Source organism: Oncorhynchus keta, chromosome 3 (assembly GCF_023373465.1).
Source record: "Oncorhynchus keta strain PuntledgeMale-10-30-2019 chromosome 3, Oket_V2, whole genome shotgun sequence".
Lineage (NCBI taxonomy): Eukaryota > Metazoa > Chordata > Actinopteri > Salmoniformes > Salmonidae > Oncorhynchus > Oncorhynchus keta.
This window is the reverse complement of record NC_068423.1, coordinates 4,006,945-4,024,008: the sequence shown is the minus strand read 5'-3', so window position 1 is coordinate 4,024,008 and position 17,064 is coordinate 4,006,945. Positions and strand designations below refer to the sequence as shown.

At 41.4% G+C, this 17,064-nt stretch overlaps 1 protein-coding gene across 1 annotated transcript in view; it reads right to left on the bottom strand.

Moving 5' to 3' along the window:
* Positions 1-7,435: 7,435 nt before the first annotated feature.
* The window catches only part of ppp1cab (protein phosphatase 1, catalytic subunit, alpha isozyme b), a 19,005-nt gene continuing 9,376 nt past the window's right edge, over positions 7,436-17,064 (bottom strand). Inside the window, exons 4-7 of the mRNA XM_035745296.1 lie at positions 14,547-14,651; positions 13,907-14,130; positions 8,628-8,762; positions 7,436-8,367 (exon numbers count right to left, since the gene is read on the bottom strand). Coding sequence (XP_035601189.1) covers positions 8,272-8,367; positions 8,628-8,762; positions 13,907-14,130; positions 14,547-14,651 — 560 coding nt within the window. The 3' untranslated portion in view covers positions 7,436-8,271. The remainder of the gene's footprint in view (positions 8,368-8,627; positions 8,763-13,906; positions 14,131-14,546; positions 14,652-17,064) is intronic.

The following is a 17,064-nucleotide window of genomic DNA, read 5'->3' as shown; positions in this document are numbered from 1 at the left end:
ACACTGCTGCAGGGTTTTATATCAGCACGGCCACACTATTGGTGGGGACCCCAATTGTACACGCCTCTAAATTCCAGCATGAGAGATATGGGATGGTGAGGGTGGGGCTCGAGGTGGAGTAATAGGGAGGTAAGCTGGTAGACTTGGACAGGAATTGTGGACTTGGCCTGGGGGAGGAGGGGGGAAGGGGGTGTGTGGGTGGATACGGAGTTGAAGGGGGGTGTACCATGGAATAAGAACTGTTTTTGGAACATGCATGGTCAGTGGAATAAGGATAGGGGAGAAGGTGAGAGAGTGAGACAGATCTTGCAGGGGGAGGAGGGGAAACATTGAGTGACGGCTCAACTGGTTTCTGCTGAGGAAGGGGGCCGAGACAGAGAAAGAGTGCGAGAGAGCGAGATGGATAGAGAGAGGTGGTGGAAGGTTAACTTAGTACAAGCATTAGCGGAGCGCAGTGACATCGAAGCCTAGGCAACCAGGGTGGTACATTGATGCATGGGGGTTCACATGGAACCGAACAGATAGTTCAAACCACAGTTATGCCACTTCTGTTGGGCAATGTTGGGGGGCATTTATCATCGTAATTATCTCACTGCACCTCTTTTCCTTTCATTAAACAAGTATCAAAAGACTTGTTGGACAGATGAGAGAGATCAAACATACCATTTGAGGCCTGGGGGACCTGGGGAAGCATGGAGTAACACAGTGTGTTAGAATGTGAGAGCAAATGAGAAGAACAAAGATGAAGAACAAAAGAAGGGGAGTGAGAGTGAATAGAAGGGCAGAGAAAAGGAGTGAGGGAATAAAAGAAGAAAGGCGTTAGAGTATGAGTTAAAGGAATGACTGGTGGGGCAGCAGGAGAGGAGGGCAGGTATATCTTACTATCGCTCAGTAGAGAGAACCCCGCCGTGGAGAGAGGGGAGGGGAAGGAGGGAAAGGCAGTTGGGAGATATGACGCAGATTAAGTAGATGTGTGACAGTTGATCCCCGAAATCGACACCCATGCAGCAACTGTACAATGTCTTCTTGTGACAGAACCAGAGCATTGATTCGGTTAATGCCTGCCGACTGACGAGAAACAAATGAGAAGACCCAGGTAAAATGTATTTTAAAGAGAAAAGATAGTGGCATAGAATATTAAAGCTACCAAAAATGGACTTTGAAAGTCAAAGACATAAATCTCTGGGAATTAGGTCAGTGGTTAACTGGTGCATTACTTGGACTTTATGGAAGTATCATATGTCAAAGGGTCATTGATCATTTAGATTTATGCACTTTCAATCAGTTCTGTAATGTATCTCACTTCAAGTTTGAAATATTCTCGGAGTATGTTTGTTTTTCTTACTTCACTTGTAAGAGAAAACTGTGGCCAGTTTTATAGATAAAAAAAAAAGAAAGCCTAGTTGTATTTATTAACTCAGTTTGATGACGCCATGCAAGTCCAGATCTTTCTCTAAATCTAATACTCAATAAAAAACAGTTGTCTTCCCCACTGGTTTAATTTACCACTTGTGTAACAGCTCATTTTAAATGGGCACCTCCTGACCTAAAGGCTGTTAACGGAGTTTCTTCTAGAGAGAAACAGAAGTTGTCATTTATCCGTGATGAATAACCTGACAAGTGGTCCTCTCGGGCACCACCTATGGTCATGGTTCATTGATTGAGGAGGAAACGACTCCATTTGCTCCCGTTTGCCTTACTCGTGCGTCTGTGGTTAAGTCTCGGTCGAATGTAGTACAACGGGAGGGACATAGGAAAGGTATTTACACATTTCTTGAACTCTCATTTGGTTTCAACTAACAATTTATGGATTTGTGGGTGACCGTTTGCTTTAAACAATGCACCTACCATGACTCAAGTGTTCATTTTACAATTACAAATGAGACATTTAGCAGACGCTCTTATCCAGAGCAACTTATAGGAGAAATTAGGGTTGAGCGCCTTGCTCAAGGGCACATCAATAAAATACTGAGAAGCATTGTTCGATACTGAGAAGCAATGGGCTTTCCGGGCCTTGAGTTCAGATGCCCAGGCAGCTGCGGCTGACCTTATGACCTAGGTCTCCTCTCCCTGCAGATGGGCAAAGCAGCCCCATCAAATTAATTGTACAGTAGGTGAGTAGTGAAGGGCCACATACATATCCTGAATCCAAAATTAACCCTCAGGCCCTGCCCTCTAGGCAATTGTATTGATTTAAAAGGATTCAATAGATGTCTGTAGTATGGCAACTACACCTGGCCTATCAGAGGGCAAGATGGAGCTACCACCATATTGCTTACACCCATCTAATTAAATCCCATCTACACAAGTGCCAAGGGGTTGATTTGGGAATAAGTGATAGATGAGCAAATTAAAACTTGATGCACTCTATGTATGCATGCTTACAGTAATTGACACACGGTCACAAACAAAATATCATAAGGCTTGATACATATGTTTTCTTTTAAACGCCATATCAGTGTTCTGAATAAAAATAGCCTTGACTTCAACTATTTCATAGGCATTACATTAGTGTGCAGAACAAGTGGCAAGACACATACTCTTGATAACTTCAATGTGTACAGTACACATGTCAAACGTCCCGACCATACATGTATATCAACCAAATACAAATGATCGCTGTACAAGCACTTATTTTATTCTCAGCCTTGAATTCATTTTCCTTCGGTGTCCCCTGACATTTTTATGACACATTTTATGCTCCTTTTCCTCTGCCAATGTCTCTCAGCACCCCTCTTCTCTCCTTCACCCCCCCCCCCCTCCTCCCCTCTTCAGCCAGGCTGGGTCCTCTCAGCTGTTGTATGGCCTGCCTGACCTCTGAGATTTGGGGGCTGTGAAAAGGGTCGGCCTGTCAGTGTCTCCCTCAGGGTAGCGCAGTGACATTTAACTCAATATCCTCGCTCGCTCGCTCTCTCTCTCTCTCTCACTCCCTACCTACCTACCTCCCTCCCTCACTCTTGCTGATCTCTGTCTATGGGTGCAGTGTCAGTCAGTACCCTCTGTGCTGCCTGTGATAACTTGGGGTGGTGTAACCCAGGCACCCCGGGACACCCACAACACCCCTTCCTGCCACTCCAACAGCAGCGCTAACGTGCCACACCGTCATGCCAGCCTGAAAGATCGCCATGTGCTGCCTTAACCCCCCACCCCCGGATCCTATATGCGTCCTGGTTCTGTGCGAGTGATAACTATCGCAGTATTGCAGCTGTGTGGGTAGCTAACTTACGAAACATGAACGCAGCCTGTTCCTGCTGACTTGCACAGTTAAACTTCCAGTAACTCAAAATGTCAGAGCTATGGAGGCGCAAGTAACTTAGCTAACATATGGAATTGTTTTAAGATGGTCATACCATGTATCATTTAGCTATTTGATTTGGAATTTTAGGACCCCTTTAGGTATTAAAAAAAGTTGAATTATATAGAATTTGGCATTTTACATTGAATAACACATTCCTGAGTGGCAAAAAAGACAGTCCAAAAATGAATCATAAGGAATAAGGTTTTGAAGTGTCTGTCCTACATCTAGGAAATATATGAAAGCACAGAAAAATGTAGCTTTTTTGGGGGGGGGGGGACACAACCCCTTATTTTTGTTGGCACAAAACTACCTCCATACTTCCATTAGTTTGTATGGGTTACCTTCAGAAGAGTCCCGTGACACTTGTGGGGGTCTTTGAGCAAAACTGAGAACACCATAGAGTGATCTTAATAGTTTGGACGCTGCAGACATTTTCAGGATGTCTGACAAACACCACTGTAGCTCAGCCACCTTCCACCGCAGATGCGGAAGGACATAGGCGGATGCGGTAGAATGAGACGCAGCCAAAAACCGATATCTATAGCTTAAACTGAGGGGTGCGTCAATAGACTCTTAAGGATTTATAAACTAACACTGCCACCAACCACTAACGTCCGGCATTGAAATGGGCATGAAATATTTGAATGCTAATTGGGGAACATTAACTTTGTAATTTGGCTGAACTATCCCTTAAACTTTGAGATAACATGTACATTTGGTCTTTCTTCATAAACTCAATTATTCACTGGGCGTTCATCAAAGGTAGCTGTCTGCTTCATGGATCCTGTTTGTGAGATTACCACCCAGTTCCCTTGGCCCAGTCGCTGATAAGTTCATACAGTGACATAACTCAATATGTATTGAAAACCAATAGGGACAAAAAGCCTGTTTACAACATGTGCACAATTCCAAAATACTCCAGAGCCTATCCACAGAGAAAGGAATGTACATAGCTTTAACTCTGGCCAAGTTCTGTAGTTAGCGTAACGTTAATTAGCTGTCGTACGAAGCAAATGCCTTCTGTGCAGGCCTTAAGACCGATTTGTTCTGCAAATTCAGTGTTAGCAATGAAATAACATCGATAAAAACATGAAGGTTGCTGTGAGGTATTGCCAGCGCTGCGTTAACTAGTAGTACACGGTCAAGGCTATAGATAAAGTAGCTATAGCGTTGGTATTAACGGGGTTACTTGTTACAGCATTAGATACAGTAAGAATAGAAGTGGCAGCTGAGTCTCTATGTAGTCAGAATGACTCACTGGATATAAATATCCCAGGTGACACCATGCAACTGGGCATAGCACCCAGTGTCATTTTATTTCGGGAATGCAGTTCCATAAGGTTTAGTTCGATAAGTCATACTTTTACGCATTAGTGGGGACCTTTAGATGTTGGGGGCCATTTTAGGACTTTTCCCTGCATCATGCTGGGGCCTTTACTTGTCGTAAAGGGCATTCAGCAGTACATGGTTGTTCACACCATTCCTTTCACTTAGGGATATCCCACGCACAAGACTCATGGGAGCCGACAGGAAAACGAGCCCTGTTGGATGGGAGCAAAAGAGGCCTCCTTGTTTCTGACATAGTGTCATTAGTTTTGCTAGCTTGCCAGATTTGAATAGGCATTAGCATTTCACTTTTCCATTCATAGCGCAATAAGTGTGGCAGCAATTGAGGTAACTACATGACAAAAAGTATGTGGAGAACTGCTTGTCGAACATATCATTCCAAAATCATGGGAAATAATATGGAGTTCGTCCCCCTTTGGCTGCTATAACAGCCTCCACTCTTCTAGGAAAGCTTTCCACTAGATGTTAGAACATTGCTGCCAGAACTTGCTTCCCTTCAGCCACAAGAGCATTCGTGAGGTCAGGCGCTGATGTTGGGCGATTAGGCCTGGCTCGCAGTCTGCTTCCAAATCATCCCAAAGATGTTCGATGGGGTTGAGGTCAGGGCTCTGTGCAGGCCAGTCAAGTTCTTCCACACCGATCTCGACAAACCATTTCTGTATGGACCTCCGCTTTGTGCACGGGGGCATTGTCATGCTTAAACAGGAAATGGCTTTCACCAAACTGTTCCCACAAAGTTTGAAGCACAGAATGGTCTAATTGGTAAAAGAGCAAGTCCATATAATGGCAAGAACAGCTCAAATAAGCAAAGAGAAACGACAGTCCACCATTACTTTAAGACATGAAGGTCAGTCAATCCAGAACATTTCAAAAACTTTGAAAGTGTCTTCAAGTGCAGTCGCAAAAACCATCAAGCGCTATGATTAAACTGGCTCTCATGAGTACCGCCACAGGAAAGGAAGACCCAGAATCGCCTCTGCTGAAGAGAATAAGTTCATTAGAGTTACCAGCCTCAGAAATTGCAGCACAAACAAATGCAGACACTTCAACATCAACTGTTTAGAGGAGACTGCGTGATGATGGTCGAATTGCTGCAAAGAAACCACTTGTAAAGGACACCAATAAGAAAAAGACTTGCTTGGGCAAAGAAAAACGAGCAATGTAAATTAGATCGGTGGAAATCTGTCCTTCGGTTTGATGAATCAAAATGTGGGATTTTTGGTTCCAAAAGCCGTCTTTGTGAGACGCAGAGTAGATGAACGGATGATCTCTGCATGTGTGGTTCCCACCGTGAAGCATGAAGGAGGAGGTGTGATGGTGCTTTGCTGGTGACACTGTTTGTGATTTACTTAGAATTGAAACCTCCAGGCTGTGTAAGGGCTATTTGACTAAGGAGAGTGATGGAGTGCTGCATCAGATGGAAAATAATTCCAGGTGAAGCTGGTTGAGAGAATGCTAAGAGTGTGCAAAGCTGTCAAGGCAGTGGGGTGGTTACTTTGAAGAATCTAAAATCGATTTAGATTTGTTTAACACTTTTTTTGGTTGTGTCATTTCATCATGTTGATGTATTCACTATTATTCTACAATGTAGGAAATAGTCAAAATAAAGAAAAACCCTTGAATGAGTAGGTGTGTCCAAACGTTTGACTGGTACTGTATGTGCATTCGTAACCTACTCTCTTGAACTTCTTTCTTCGAATGACTATCTGTAATTGCAAATGGCGCATGCTAGGGAATGACACTGCAGGAATTGATGTGGCCAAGAATAGAAAAGTACAGTACAGGGAAATTATAGTACAGGGAAACTATAGGAAAAAGTTTGAGTAGACATCCCCTTTTTCACAGAGCAATGATCATAGAGCATGGTCATATGACGCATTTTTAGGTCTAAACTTAACACTGCTATTTCCTTCACCCCTCACCTTATTGGGGTTGTGAAAGGAAGGCATATTGATGGACAGAGCGCCTTGAAGGACGAGTGTTGATGACAGCAAGACGAATGAAAACAGAGACTGGGAGATACAGGAGAGAAATGTGATATATTTTTTTTATATATATAGAATGGAGTGCGAGAGTGATCCACATTTTTTTGCACGAGTCCACCCAGCAACATGGGATCAATATTATTGAATTACTTAAATGACATTTGCACCTAGTCATTTCTTTGTGGCAGAAGCATCATGCAGGGGTATAGCAAGCGAAAAGTCAAATTCTACAGCATCAAGTAATGCGTTCTGTTGTTCATTAATGAGTTAATAGTATTACTTGAGATTCTGCCGTAAGCCATTCATTGACAATAACCCTTACTGGGGTGCTTAACCAATGAGAAACGTTGACCATATGAAAGTCTAATGACCCCTCACATTCTACCTCAGCCCACTTCAGTGTGGCAACTCAGAGCGCCACCCTATGGACAGCAAATAGACAACACTTGATATTGTTGTTGATATGTGACTAAACTATTGGAAGGTATTTCATGGCGAAATGTGAACACGCAGCGCCATGCTTCTCTCATTTGAGGCGCAGAGAATTAAAGCCCCAAAGCTGACTGTCATAAAAAGGTCCCTGAACGAAACGTCGCCACAAAAAAAAACACGTAGAGGTAGTGTGTTCAGGAGTTCTTTAAAAAAATATAACTAAACTGGATTTCATAACAAAAGCACTAGTCCATGTCAGTTTCAAAATCAATTTAGGTTGGTATAGAATGAGGATTAAGAAATGGGATTTAAATTATGAAGCTCCCAGAAGGGGCTTGAAACATTAGAGCCAGAAAGCCACAGTACAAAAAAAGAGGGGGATAAGGGTATCATTCCTTTTATTATGACAACAAACTGCAGTGGTTAGCAAAGATAAGACAAGCAATGAATGAAGAACTTCATTCAGATTCTTGCTTTATTGGTCAACTTGATGAGACTACAAAACGAATTCACAAAAAATCTCTTTCAAGTAATCAAATCTGTACAAACCTAAATTGTGTGGTTTTTACAGCTCTGGCTCGTATGAATCTGTGAAAAGGGTCATTGTATGTGTGTGCGAGTGGAGGGCATGCTTGCTTTCCTTTGAGACAATTGACACATTTAACCTCTCCTGCTCGAGGATATTCAAATGTCTTTCTTGAAGCGGGAGTAGTCACACGGAACATACACATCTGTTTGAAATTTTACAGTACAGGGGAAAAACAAACTAATCCCCCTTTGCACAAACACACCATCTGTTTGCACGAGTTTGCTGCTAAATTCATCAGGTCAGCTGTCTACCGAACCCAGCTTTTTTCAGTCACAATTACTGTACAGAACGACACCGTGGTTCCATCCTTTCAATGGGGCAAAGTGGTAAGAGAAGGGGATAGTACAAATCTCTCAAATTTTCGCACATAATGCACACACACACGCACACACTTTTTAATGCTCGCTTGCAGACGGAAACACACGCATTCCATGTCTCGTTCTCTCAAACACCCACTCATAGACAATTCATAGCATTACATGTTTTTCTTACGATAAAAAAAGGAAAAAGCCCTGGGTACTGGTTTGATTTCTGGCTGTTTGGTGAAAGAGAGGAAAGAGAGGTAGAGAGGGCAAACATGGTGGGAGTGCAGGTGGAGGCTGAGGGAGGGGCGAGTCATTTCACTTCTTGGCTTTCCTGGGGGGGGTGACAGGACGTCCGGAGCCCATGCCCCCTCCACCCCCATAGAACAGCTTCTTGTCTGCAGGCTTCAGGATCTGGGAAGGTTTGAGACCAAACAAATAAGAGACTTGCATTCAAAAATCAAGAAAACCCTATAATACATGCTAACTATATAACACTATAAAAACATTAGTGCAGTTTTAAAATAGTACTAAATTGATCCCAAAAAGGGGAAATCTGTTTACACCAGCTAATACAGACAAGTACCATTACAGACAAAACAAAGGACACGCAGACAACGTCCTCAACACAATACTAAAACTTAAAGATTATAAAGTTAGTGATATCCCTTTACCTGGAAGGAGCACATGAGGGTCTCGTCCACGCTCATCATGGCTCCGGCGTTGTCAAACTCGCCGCAGTAGTTGGGGGCCGAGAACAGTGTCACTAGCTGCCTCTTCGCAAAGAACTCGTAGCCATCCTCAACCACCTGAGGAACGAAGTAGGGCTGTGTTCAGTAGGCACAAAACGGTATGAAATGGAGTGAAATGAAGAGGTACAATCTGAAATTGACCAATAAATGCTAGTTTCTGTTTTCCACTGCAAAAGCAACCCCGGTTTGGAATGGGTTAACAGGGATTGTTGTGATTTTAAGGAACCAGGGTAGCTTTGTCCTTCCTTAGCTATGTAACACTGTGGACAAGTGTGCAAGGCATTCTAGGCTTATTCACTTTCAAACCACAGAGCCTGTACTAGTGGGAAGTAATTTATTCATATCACAAACAAAACCACTAAACTGGTTTAAGGCCGGACCGGGTAGTAAAGGCCGGGCCGGGTAGTAAACCTACTGTTGTGTTAAAGGTGTAAGATAAGATCCACACCTTTAACCAAACATACTAGAGGTCAACCGATTAATTAGGGCCAATTTCAAGTTTTCACAACAAACGGTAATCGGCATTTTTGGACGCAGCTTATGGCCGATTACACTGCATTCCACGAGGAAACTGCTGACCACCTGTTACGCAAGCGCAGCAAGGATCCAAGGTAAGTTGCTAGCTAGCATTAAACTGATCTTATAAAAATCAATCAATCTTCACATAATCACTACTTAACCTAGTAATATCGTCAACCGTTGCATATAATCAATGAGGTGCCTGCCTGATAAATTATCATTGAATCACAGCCTACTTCGCCAAACGGGTGATGATTTAACAAAGGCACAGTCGCGAAAAAAAGCACAATCGTTGCACAAATGTACCTAACCATAAACATCTTGACTTTCTTAAAATCAATACACAGAAGTACATATATTTTAAACCTGCATATTTAGTTAAGAAATTCATGTTAGCAGGCAATATTAACTAGGGAAATTCTGTCACTTCTCTTGTATTCATTGCAAGCAGAGTCAGTGTATATGCCAGAATGTTACATTACTCTGACAAAACATTGAAGGTTGTACAATGTAACAGCAAAAAAACAGTTCCTTATTTCACTGAAAGAATAAACATTTTTTTCTCTCGAAATTATAGTTTCCGGATTTGACCACAATGACCAAAGGCTAGTAATTTACGTGTTTATTATATTCTAATTAAGTCTATGATTTGATATTTGATAGAGCAATCTGAGCGGTGGTAGGCAGCAGCAGGCTCGTAAGCATTAATTCAAACTTTACTGCGTTTGCCAGCAGCTCTTAGCAATGCTTTATCATAGCGCTGTTATTGACTTCAAGCCTATCAACTCCTGAGATTTGGCTGGCAATACTGAAGTGCCTATTAGAACATAAATAGTCAAATGAAAAATAAAATACAAATGGTATAGAGAAAAATAGTCGACGCGTCATAATTCCTATAATAACTGCAACCTAACATTTCTTTACTGGGAATATTGAACCACCAGCTTTCTCATGTTCTGAGCAGCACATCATTAGCTTTTTTACATGGCACATATTGCACTTTTACTTTCTCCTCCAACACTGTTTTTGCATTATTTAAACCAAATTGAGCATGTTTCATTATTTGAGACTAAATAGATTTTATGTATTATATTTAAATAAAAAAGTGGTCATTGTTCATTCAGTAGTGTTGTAATTGTCATTTTTAAAAATACAAATAAATAAAATACATATACACACACCAAAAAACCATGTACACAAATAACATTTTTGAAAATATATACACATTTAAAAAAAAATGTCCGATTAATCGGTATCGGCTTTTTAGGTCCTCCAATAATCGGCATCGGCGTTGAAAAATCATAAATCGGTCGACCTCTAAAACATACAACCAAATACTTATCACTAGAGACAAAAGATTAAAGGTGGAGCAAGTAGGATTTTCATCCTCAAATGTACCCACCCACATTTCCAATATATGTGGCGTCACAAAACAGGCCAAGTATCACAATACCACGGGGGGGTAATCGGGGAATTCAGAGTGGACTAGCGCCATGTTCGCTCTGAATGTTTGTGCCTGTTTTCTAACCGTTATGCAGATGTGCTGCGCAAAAAAACTGTCACTGATATTCCCACTTCTACTCAATACAACACATATTGACTTCACACTGTTCACTTTATTAGTGCGTAGAATGTTTGATTTGTTCATATTCGCAAAGTCTACCTGTGATTTGGCTGGAAGAATGTGAGGAAGGAATATACTGTACATGCATAATGATCTTTATGCCTCAAACAGACATCACTCTCTCCCACAAACATATACACACACTGCACCCAACTTTAAAAACGTTAGGCACCAAACAGAATCTAAAGGAGAAGCAGAAATAGATTTTGTATACACAGTTGAAGTCGGAAGTTTACATACACTTAGGTTGGAGTCATTAAAACTTGTTTTTCAACCACTCCACAAATTTCTTGTTAACAAACTATAGTTTTGGCAAGTCGGTTAAGGACATCTACTTTGTGCATGACACAAGTCATTTTTCCTTGACCTTCACAAGTCTGGTTCAATTTCCAAACGCCTGAAGGTACCACTTTCATCTGTACAAACAATAGTATAAACACCATAGGACCACACAGCCATCGTACCGCTCTGGAAGGATACTACTTCTGTCTCCTAGAGAGGAACATACTTCAGTGCGAAAAGTGCAAATCAATCCCAGAACAACAGCAAAGGAAATTGTGAAGATGCTGGAGGAAACAGGTACAAAAGTATCTATATCCACAGTAGAAACGAGTCCTATATCGGCATAACCTGAAAGGCTGCTCAGCAAGGAGAAAGCCACTGCTCCAAAACCACCATAAAAAAAGCCAGACTACGGTTTGCAACTGCACATGGGGACAAAGATGGTACTTTTTGGAGAAATGTCCTCTGGTCTGATCAAACAAAAATTGTTTGGCCATTATGACCATCGTTATGTTTGGAGGAAAAGGGGGAGGCTTGCAAGCCAAAGAACACCATCCCAACCGTGAAGCACGGGGTGGCAGCATCATGCTGTGGGGGTGCTTTGCTGCAGGAGGGACTGAGGCTATTCACAAAATAGATGACATCATGAGGAAGGAAAATGTGGATATATTGAAGCAACATCTCAAGACATCAGTCAGGACGTTGAAGCTTGGTCACAAATGGGTCTTCCAAATGGACAATGACCCCAAGCATACTTCCAAAGTTGTGGCAAAATGGCTTAAGGACAACAAAGTCAAGGTATTGGAGTGGCCATCACAAAGCCCTGACCTCAATCCAATAGAAAATGTGTGGGCAGAACTGAAAAAGAGTGTGTGCGTGCAAGGAGGCCTAAAACCTGACTCGGTTTCACCAGCTGTCGAGAGGAATGTGCCAAAATTCACCCAACTTATTGTGGGAAGCTTGTGGAAGGCTACCCGAAACGTTTCACCCAAGTTAAACAATTTAAAGGCAATGCTACCAAATACTAATTGAGTGCATGTAAACTTCTGACCCACTGGGAATGTGATGAAATAAATCAATAATTCTCTCTACTATTATTCTGACATTTCACATTCTTAAAATAAAGTGATGATCCTAACCTACCTAAGACAGGCAATTTTTACTAGGATTAAATGTCAGGAGTGGTGAAAAATTGAGTTTAAAATGTATTTGGCTAAGGTGTATGTAAACTTCTGACTTCAACTGTAGTTTAGGCTTACATTAGGCCTATATGAATCCTAGCTTTGAATCTCATGAGTAGCAGACCCTTTCCCTTTCTTCCTGTGCCAATCAAATGTTAGGTTGTTAGCAGTCTAGGTAACATGGCTGAACAACATTTGTGAACAAACCTATAATTAGCAACAACGGGATTAGTTTCAAACGGCCAGTGACATGGTTTGCGAAATGATATCAAATGCGTGCGAAATCGCGCTGGAAGAAAAAAGGTAACTTTGGTAATATGTATAATATTTTTTTTTACTGTTTGAGCTAGAAACTCCTTAAACTGAAATTATTAATAAAATTGACTTTATAAACATTTTACAACAGGTGCCAGCTGGTTCTTTAGATCAGAGGGAGCGACAAATTTGGTAGTATTGTTTTAGAAACAGCACTAAGGTATTCTAAAATGTTAGTATCATAAGCATCATGACGTTTTGATACTGTAATATTACCGTGGTACTGGTATACCGTGCAACACTAATTATAAGTAAAGAGTTTATGATATGATCAGTGAATGTATAATGTAGTTATTTTGTTAGATATTTCTCCCTATTAGCTGAAATCCTATTTTTTCTAAGCTATTTTAGCTGTCACACTAATTGTTCGGTCCTAATCTAGCATAGAATCATGGGAATTTGTTGCCTCCCTTTCAAGGCATGTGTTGGTGGGCTAGCCCCCTGGACATGCCTGGGCAGGCCTGCTCCCCCAGCGGCTAAAGCCAGGGTGAGAAACTAGCGCTATGAAACAAAATAAATACTTCACTCTGAACCACAAAACTTTGACTAGGATTCATGATAGTGTTAGACTTAGCAATGAAAATACAAATTAAAACGTGATGTTTTATTGGGAATTGCAGCTGTTAGTAAGTAATGAATACGGCAAGCTTCTAAAATGATTTACGGTAATCTTAATTTAAGGACGCATTTTTTAAGGACGCAAGTCTTTTTTAACTCTTATTTTACCAGGTAAGTTGACTGGGAACACATTCTCATTTACAGCAGCGACCTGGGAAATAGTTACAGAGGAAAGGAGATGAATGAGCCAATTGTAAACTAGGGATGATTAGGTGACCGTGATGGTATGAGGGACAGATTTGAAATTTTGCCAGGACACCGGGGTTAACACCCCTACTCTTACGACAAGTGCCATGGGATCTTTAGTGACCCCAGAGAGTCAGGACACCTGTTTAACGTCCCTTCCGAAAGACGACACCCTACACAGGGCAATGTCCCCAATCACTGTCCTGGGGCATTGGGATACATTGTTTTAGACCAGAGGAAAGGGTGCCTCCATCACTCCATCATCTGGTCTCCCATCCAGGACCAACCCTGCTTAGCTTCAGAAACAAGCCAGCAGTGGGATGCAGGGTGGTATGCTGCTGGCATGCTGCTGGCATTCTAACAAGTCATCAAATAAGAAGCTGTTCTTAATTGACTTGTATAAATAAAGGTTCAATAAAAACAGTATACCTGCCCGGGATCTTTCTGCTCCCTAAACCCCCTCGGTAGTCACTGACCTGGTGGGCCCTGCAGATGAGGTCCATGTCGTGCTTGTGGAGGAACTTGGTGACCACGTCGGCGCCAAAGGTGAAGGAGACGCCACGGTCATTCTCTCCCCAGCCCAGCACATCCTTGTCCGGGTCTGCCCACAGCAGGTCGCATAGCAGGCCCTGGTCAGGCACGTCCGTGGGCCGCATCACCCGCCGCACCTGCTCCATAGACTGGAGATCAGGGGACAGGCCTGGGGGATGGGAGGATTTAAAAAAATTTTTTATTGAGGTATAGACTGTCGCACGAGAGATAGCTTGGGTGTAAAGCTTGTATAATATATATTTTTAATATGGCTTTTCAATTACAACCACCTAAAAGATCATTAAAAAGAATACCCTTTATGATAATGGAACTAATCTACGTGATGTCCATTTCTCAGTCTGCCTAAAGCTCATCGGTCATGGTCTGAATGACAAAAACTACAGCCAACATCCCAAGCCTGGCCCTATCCAAAATATGTAATTTTTCTCTCTCTCAGCTGAGTTTTTCCTTTCACTCTTTCTACGCAGTTGATATTCTACAGTTGCAATGGGAGTTCAAGGGTATTTCAAAATCAACCGGAAATGTGTGCAGAGGAGCCATTTGATAAATACTACAACTTCATACCTCCATGACAACAAAATATCTTCTCGTCGACGATGGCCGCCACAGGCAGGCAGTTGAAGCAGTCGGTGAAGGTCTTCCACAGCTTGATATTGTACCGCCTCTTACCTACAAGGGGCAATATCTAAATTAATCTAGGGCGTATTCAGTAAAATGAACAGTTCAGAATGTTGGGAATTGCAACGTAATGAATAGAGATGACGATGCCCAATTCTTCATGACATAAAATAATTTCTGTTATACAAAATGCAATTCTATCTGAACGTTTTGTAATGTGTTCCACCCGTCAAAACTGAACCCTGATCTTCAAAGCTAATTAACCTGGTCTTTGCTTAGTCCCGAAAATCACTCACAATTTATTGCATTCTTATTTTGCGCTTCGCATAATATATGCTCTGTAAGCAACCAATCAATTGTTGGTCGAACTTTTAAAAAAATGTCAAAGTTCCTCACAAAAACTCAAGAGTTCAGCTCGTTTGCGCAACTTTTATTTAATAATCTTTTATTTGAGCAGTCATGTTGAATTAAAGTCATTATGGCATTGGGTGCATAAGAGTTCAGAATGTTAATACATTTATTCCATATACTGAAGATATGGGACGACTTGAGATCCGTGTGGCAACATCCGATGCCTAACCATGAAAATTCAAGTGTATGGAGAATAGGGTTGGGCAGCATCCAGATTTTCATATTGTCATACTGGTCTTCTCTCATCCCGGGATTTACGTTATTATCAGCTTAGTACAAACAAAGAAAAGCCCACGAAGTGCAAAGACAGGCCATCCAGCTCACAAAGTTATACATACATTAGGTAGGTGCTACCTAATGTCATTTTTGGTGAGTTTGGAACTTTACAAGCGAATGTGAACGAGAGACATTGTGCAAATGAACACATTTTTGACGCATGCTTGTCTGGAGGAAGAACAGTACAGTACTGGCTCTGGAGCAGCATGTGTACACACTGTGTCTGTGTGGAGTCGCTAGGGCAATGGGCCTGACTGCTCTACTTGGAGAAGATGGGGGAGAAGGCCACGGGCTGAGAAAAAACACAAGGAAAATCAAGAGAGCAGTGGCAGCTGCACAGATAAAGCCCTTTGGATGAGTTGACTTCTCAAACATGGCCAAAAGCTAATACATTATGATGCTTTGTCATCTTATTAATTCAGCCACTTAGATAACTAGCAAGTTAAACTTAGGTGTAGCGATAACACAGAATTCTTTGTTTTCCACATAGGAAAAAATATCAAATAATAAATATTTTGCGGCTTTTTGTAAACGCAGATCTAAAATGCTTCTTATTGTAATTTCTGCTCTGCATCAATTCTGTCCTTCAGTTGCCCTTCTCTACTCGGATGAGTATTCACGAACGAGCGTTCTATCAGTAAACAGCGCTCTGACTGATGTGTAGCTACTTTTTTTTGGTGTAGCCAGTCTACTTTTCTCCAGTAAAATGCAAGATTATCTTTAAGCAAAAAACTAGGAAAGGTAGCTGGCTACATTCTTTCTATAATAAACAGAATGTCCCCCCCCCCCACACCTTTATTTAACCAGGTAGGCTAGTTGAGAACAAGTTCTCATTTGCAACTGCGACCTGGCCAAGAAAGCAAAGCAGTTCGACACATACAACAGAGTAACACATGGAATAAACAAACATACAATCAATAATACAGTAGAAAAAAATCCATATACAGCATGTGCAAAAAAATACCTTGATTTTTCATTGTAAGCTCATTTACGTGTGTAAAAAACACTTGACTTTCAATATAAAACGCGACCCCTGTCCATATGCAGTCAGTCAGTCGACCTCTCTCAACCTCTGAATGCTCGGCTATGAAAAGCCTGACCGGTTGCACCCTCTATAACCACTGTTTATATTATTTAACCCTGCTGGTTATTTATGAATGTTTGAACAGCTTGAAAAATGATCTGGCCTTTATGGCCATGTACTTTCATAATCTCCAACCAGTTCGGATTTAAGTATAACTTTTGTATGACTGACACCATTAGTGAGAGGTCTAATGCTTTATTATTTTATAATTCCTTCCCTCCGATTTCATATTCATTATATAAATAGGCCCATGTGCACCTTCATCAGATGAACTGCAACATGTCGGCTAAAGAGATGTAATTCATGAATGCACGTGAAAGTTTTTAATATTGTGATCTGTTATCCAACAATGATTATCATCATCATCATCATTATTATTATTAACCCTGCATTATAATTATATAAAAGCCCCTTAGATAGATATTCTGTTTTTATTTACAGTAGGGATGGACAGCTGGAGGCATTTTGTTTTTCCACAAGTGTGGTTTTAGAGTAATTCAGCATCGAATACATTGCAAGTTCGCCCATTTTGGCCTTTAGGCTACACTTTACAATAGGACAAATCATTGAATTTGATAAAATACCGTTTAAAAATGTATATGTTTATTAAGTAGTCTTGCTTGTCTCAGAGCAGCGCGAAACGCAGCTGAAATAGTTGACCACATGCTAATCTATTGCTTCAAATCCTATTAC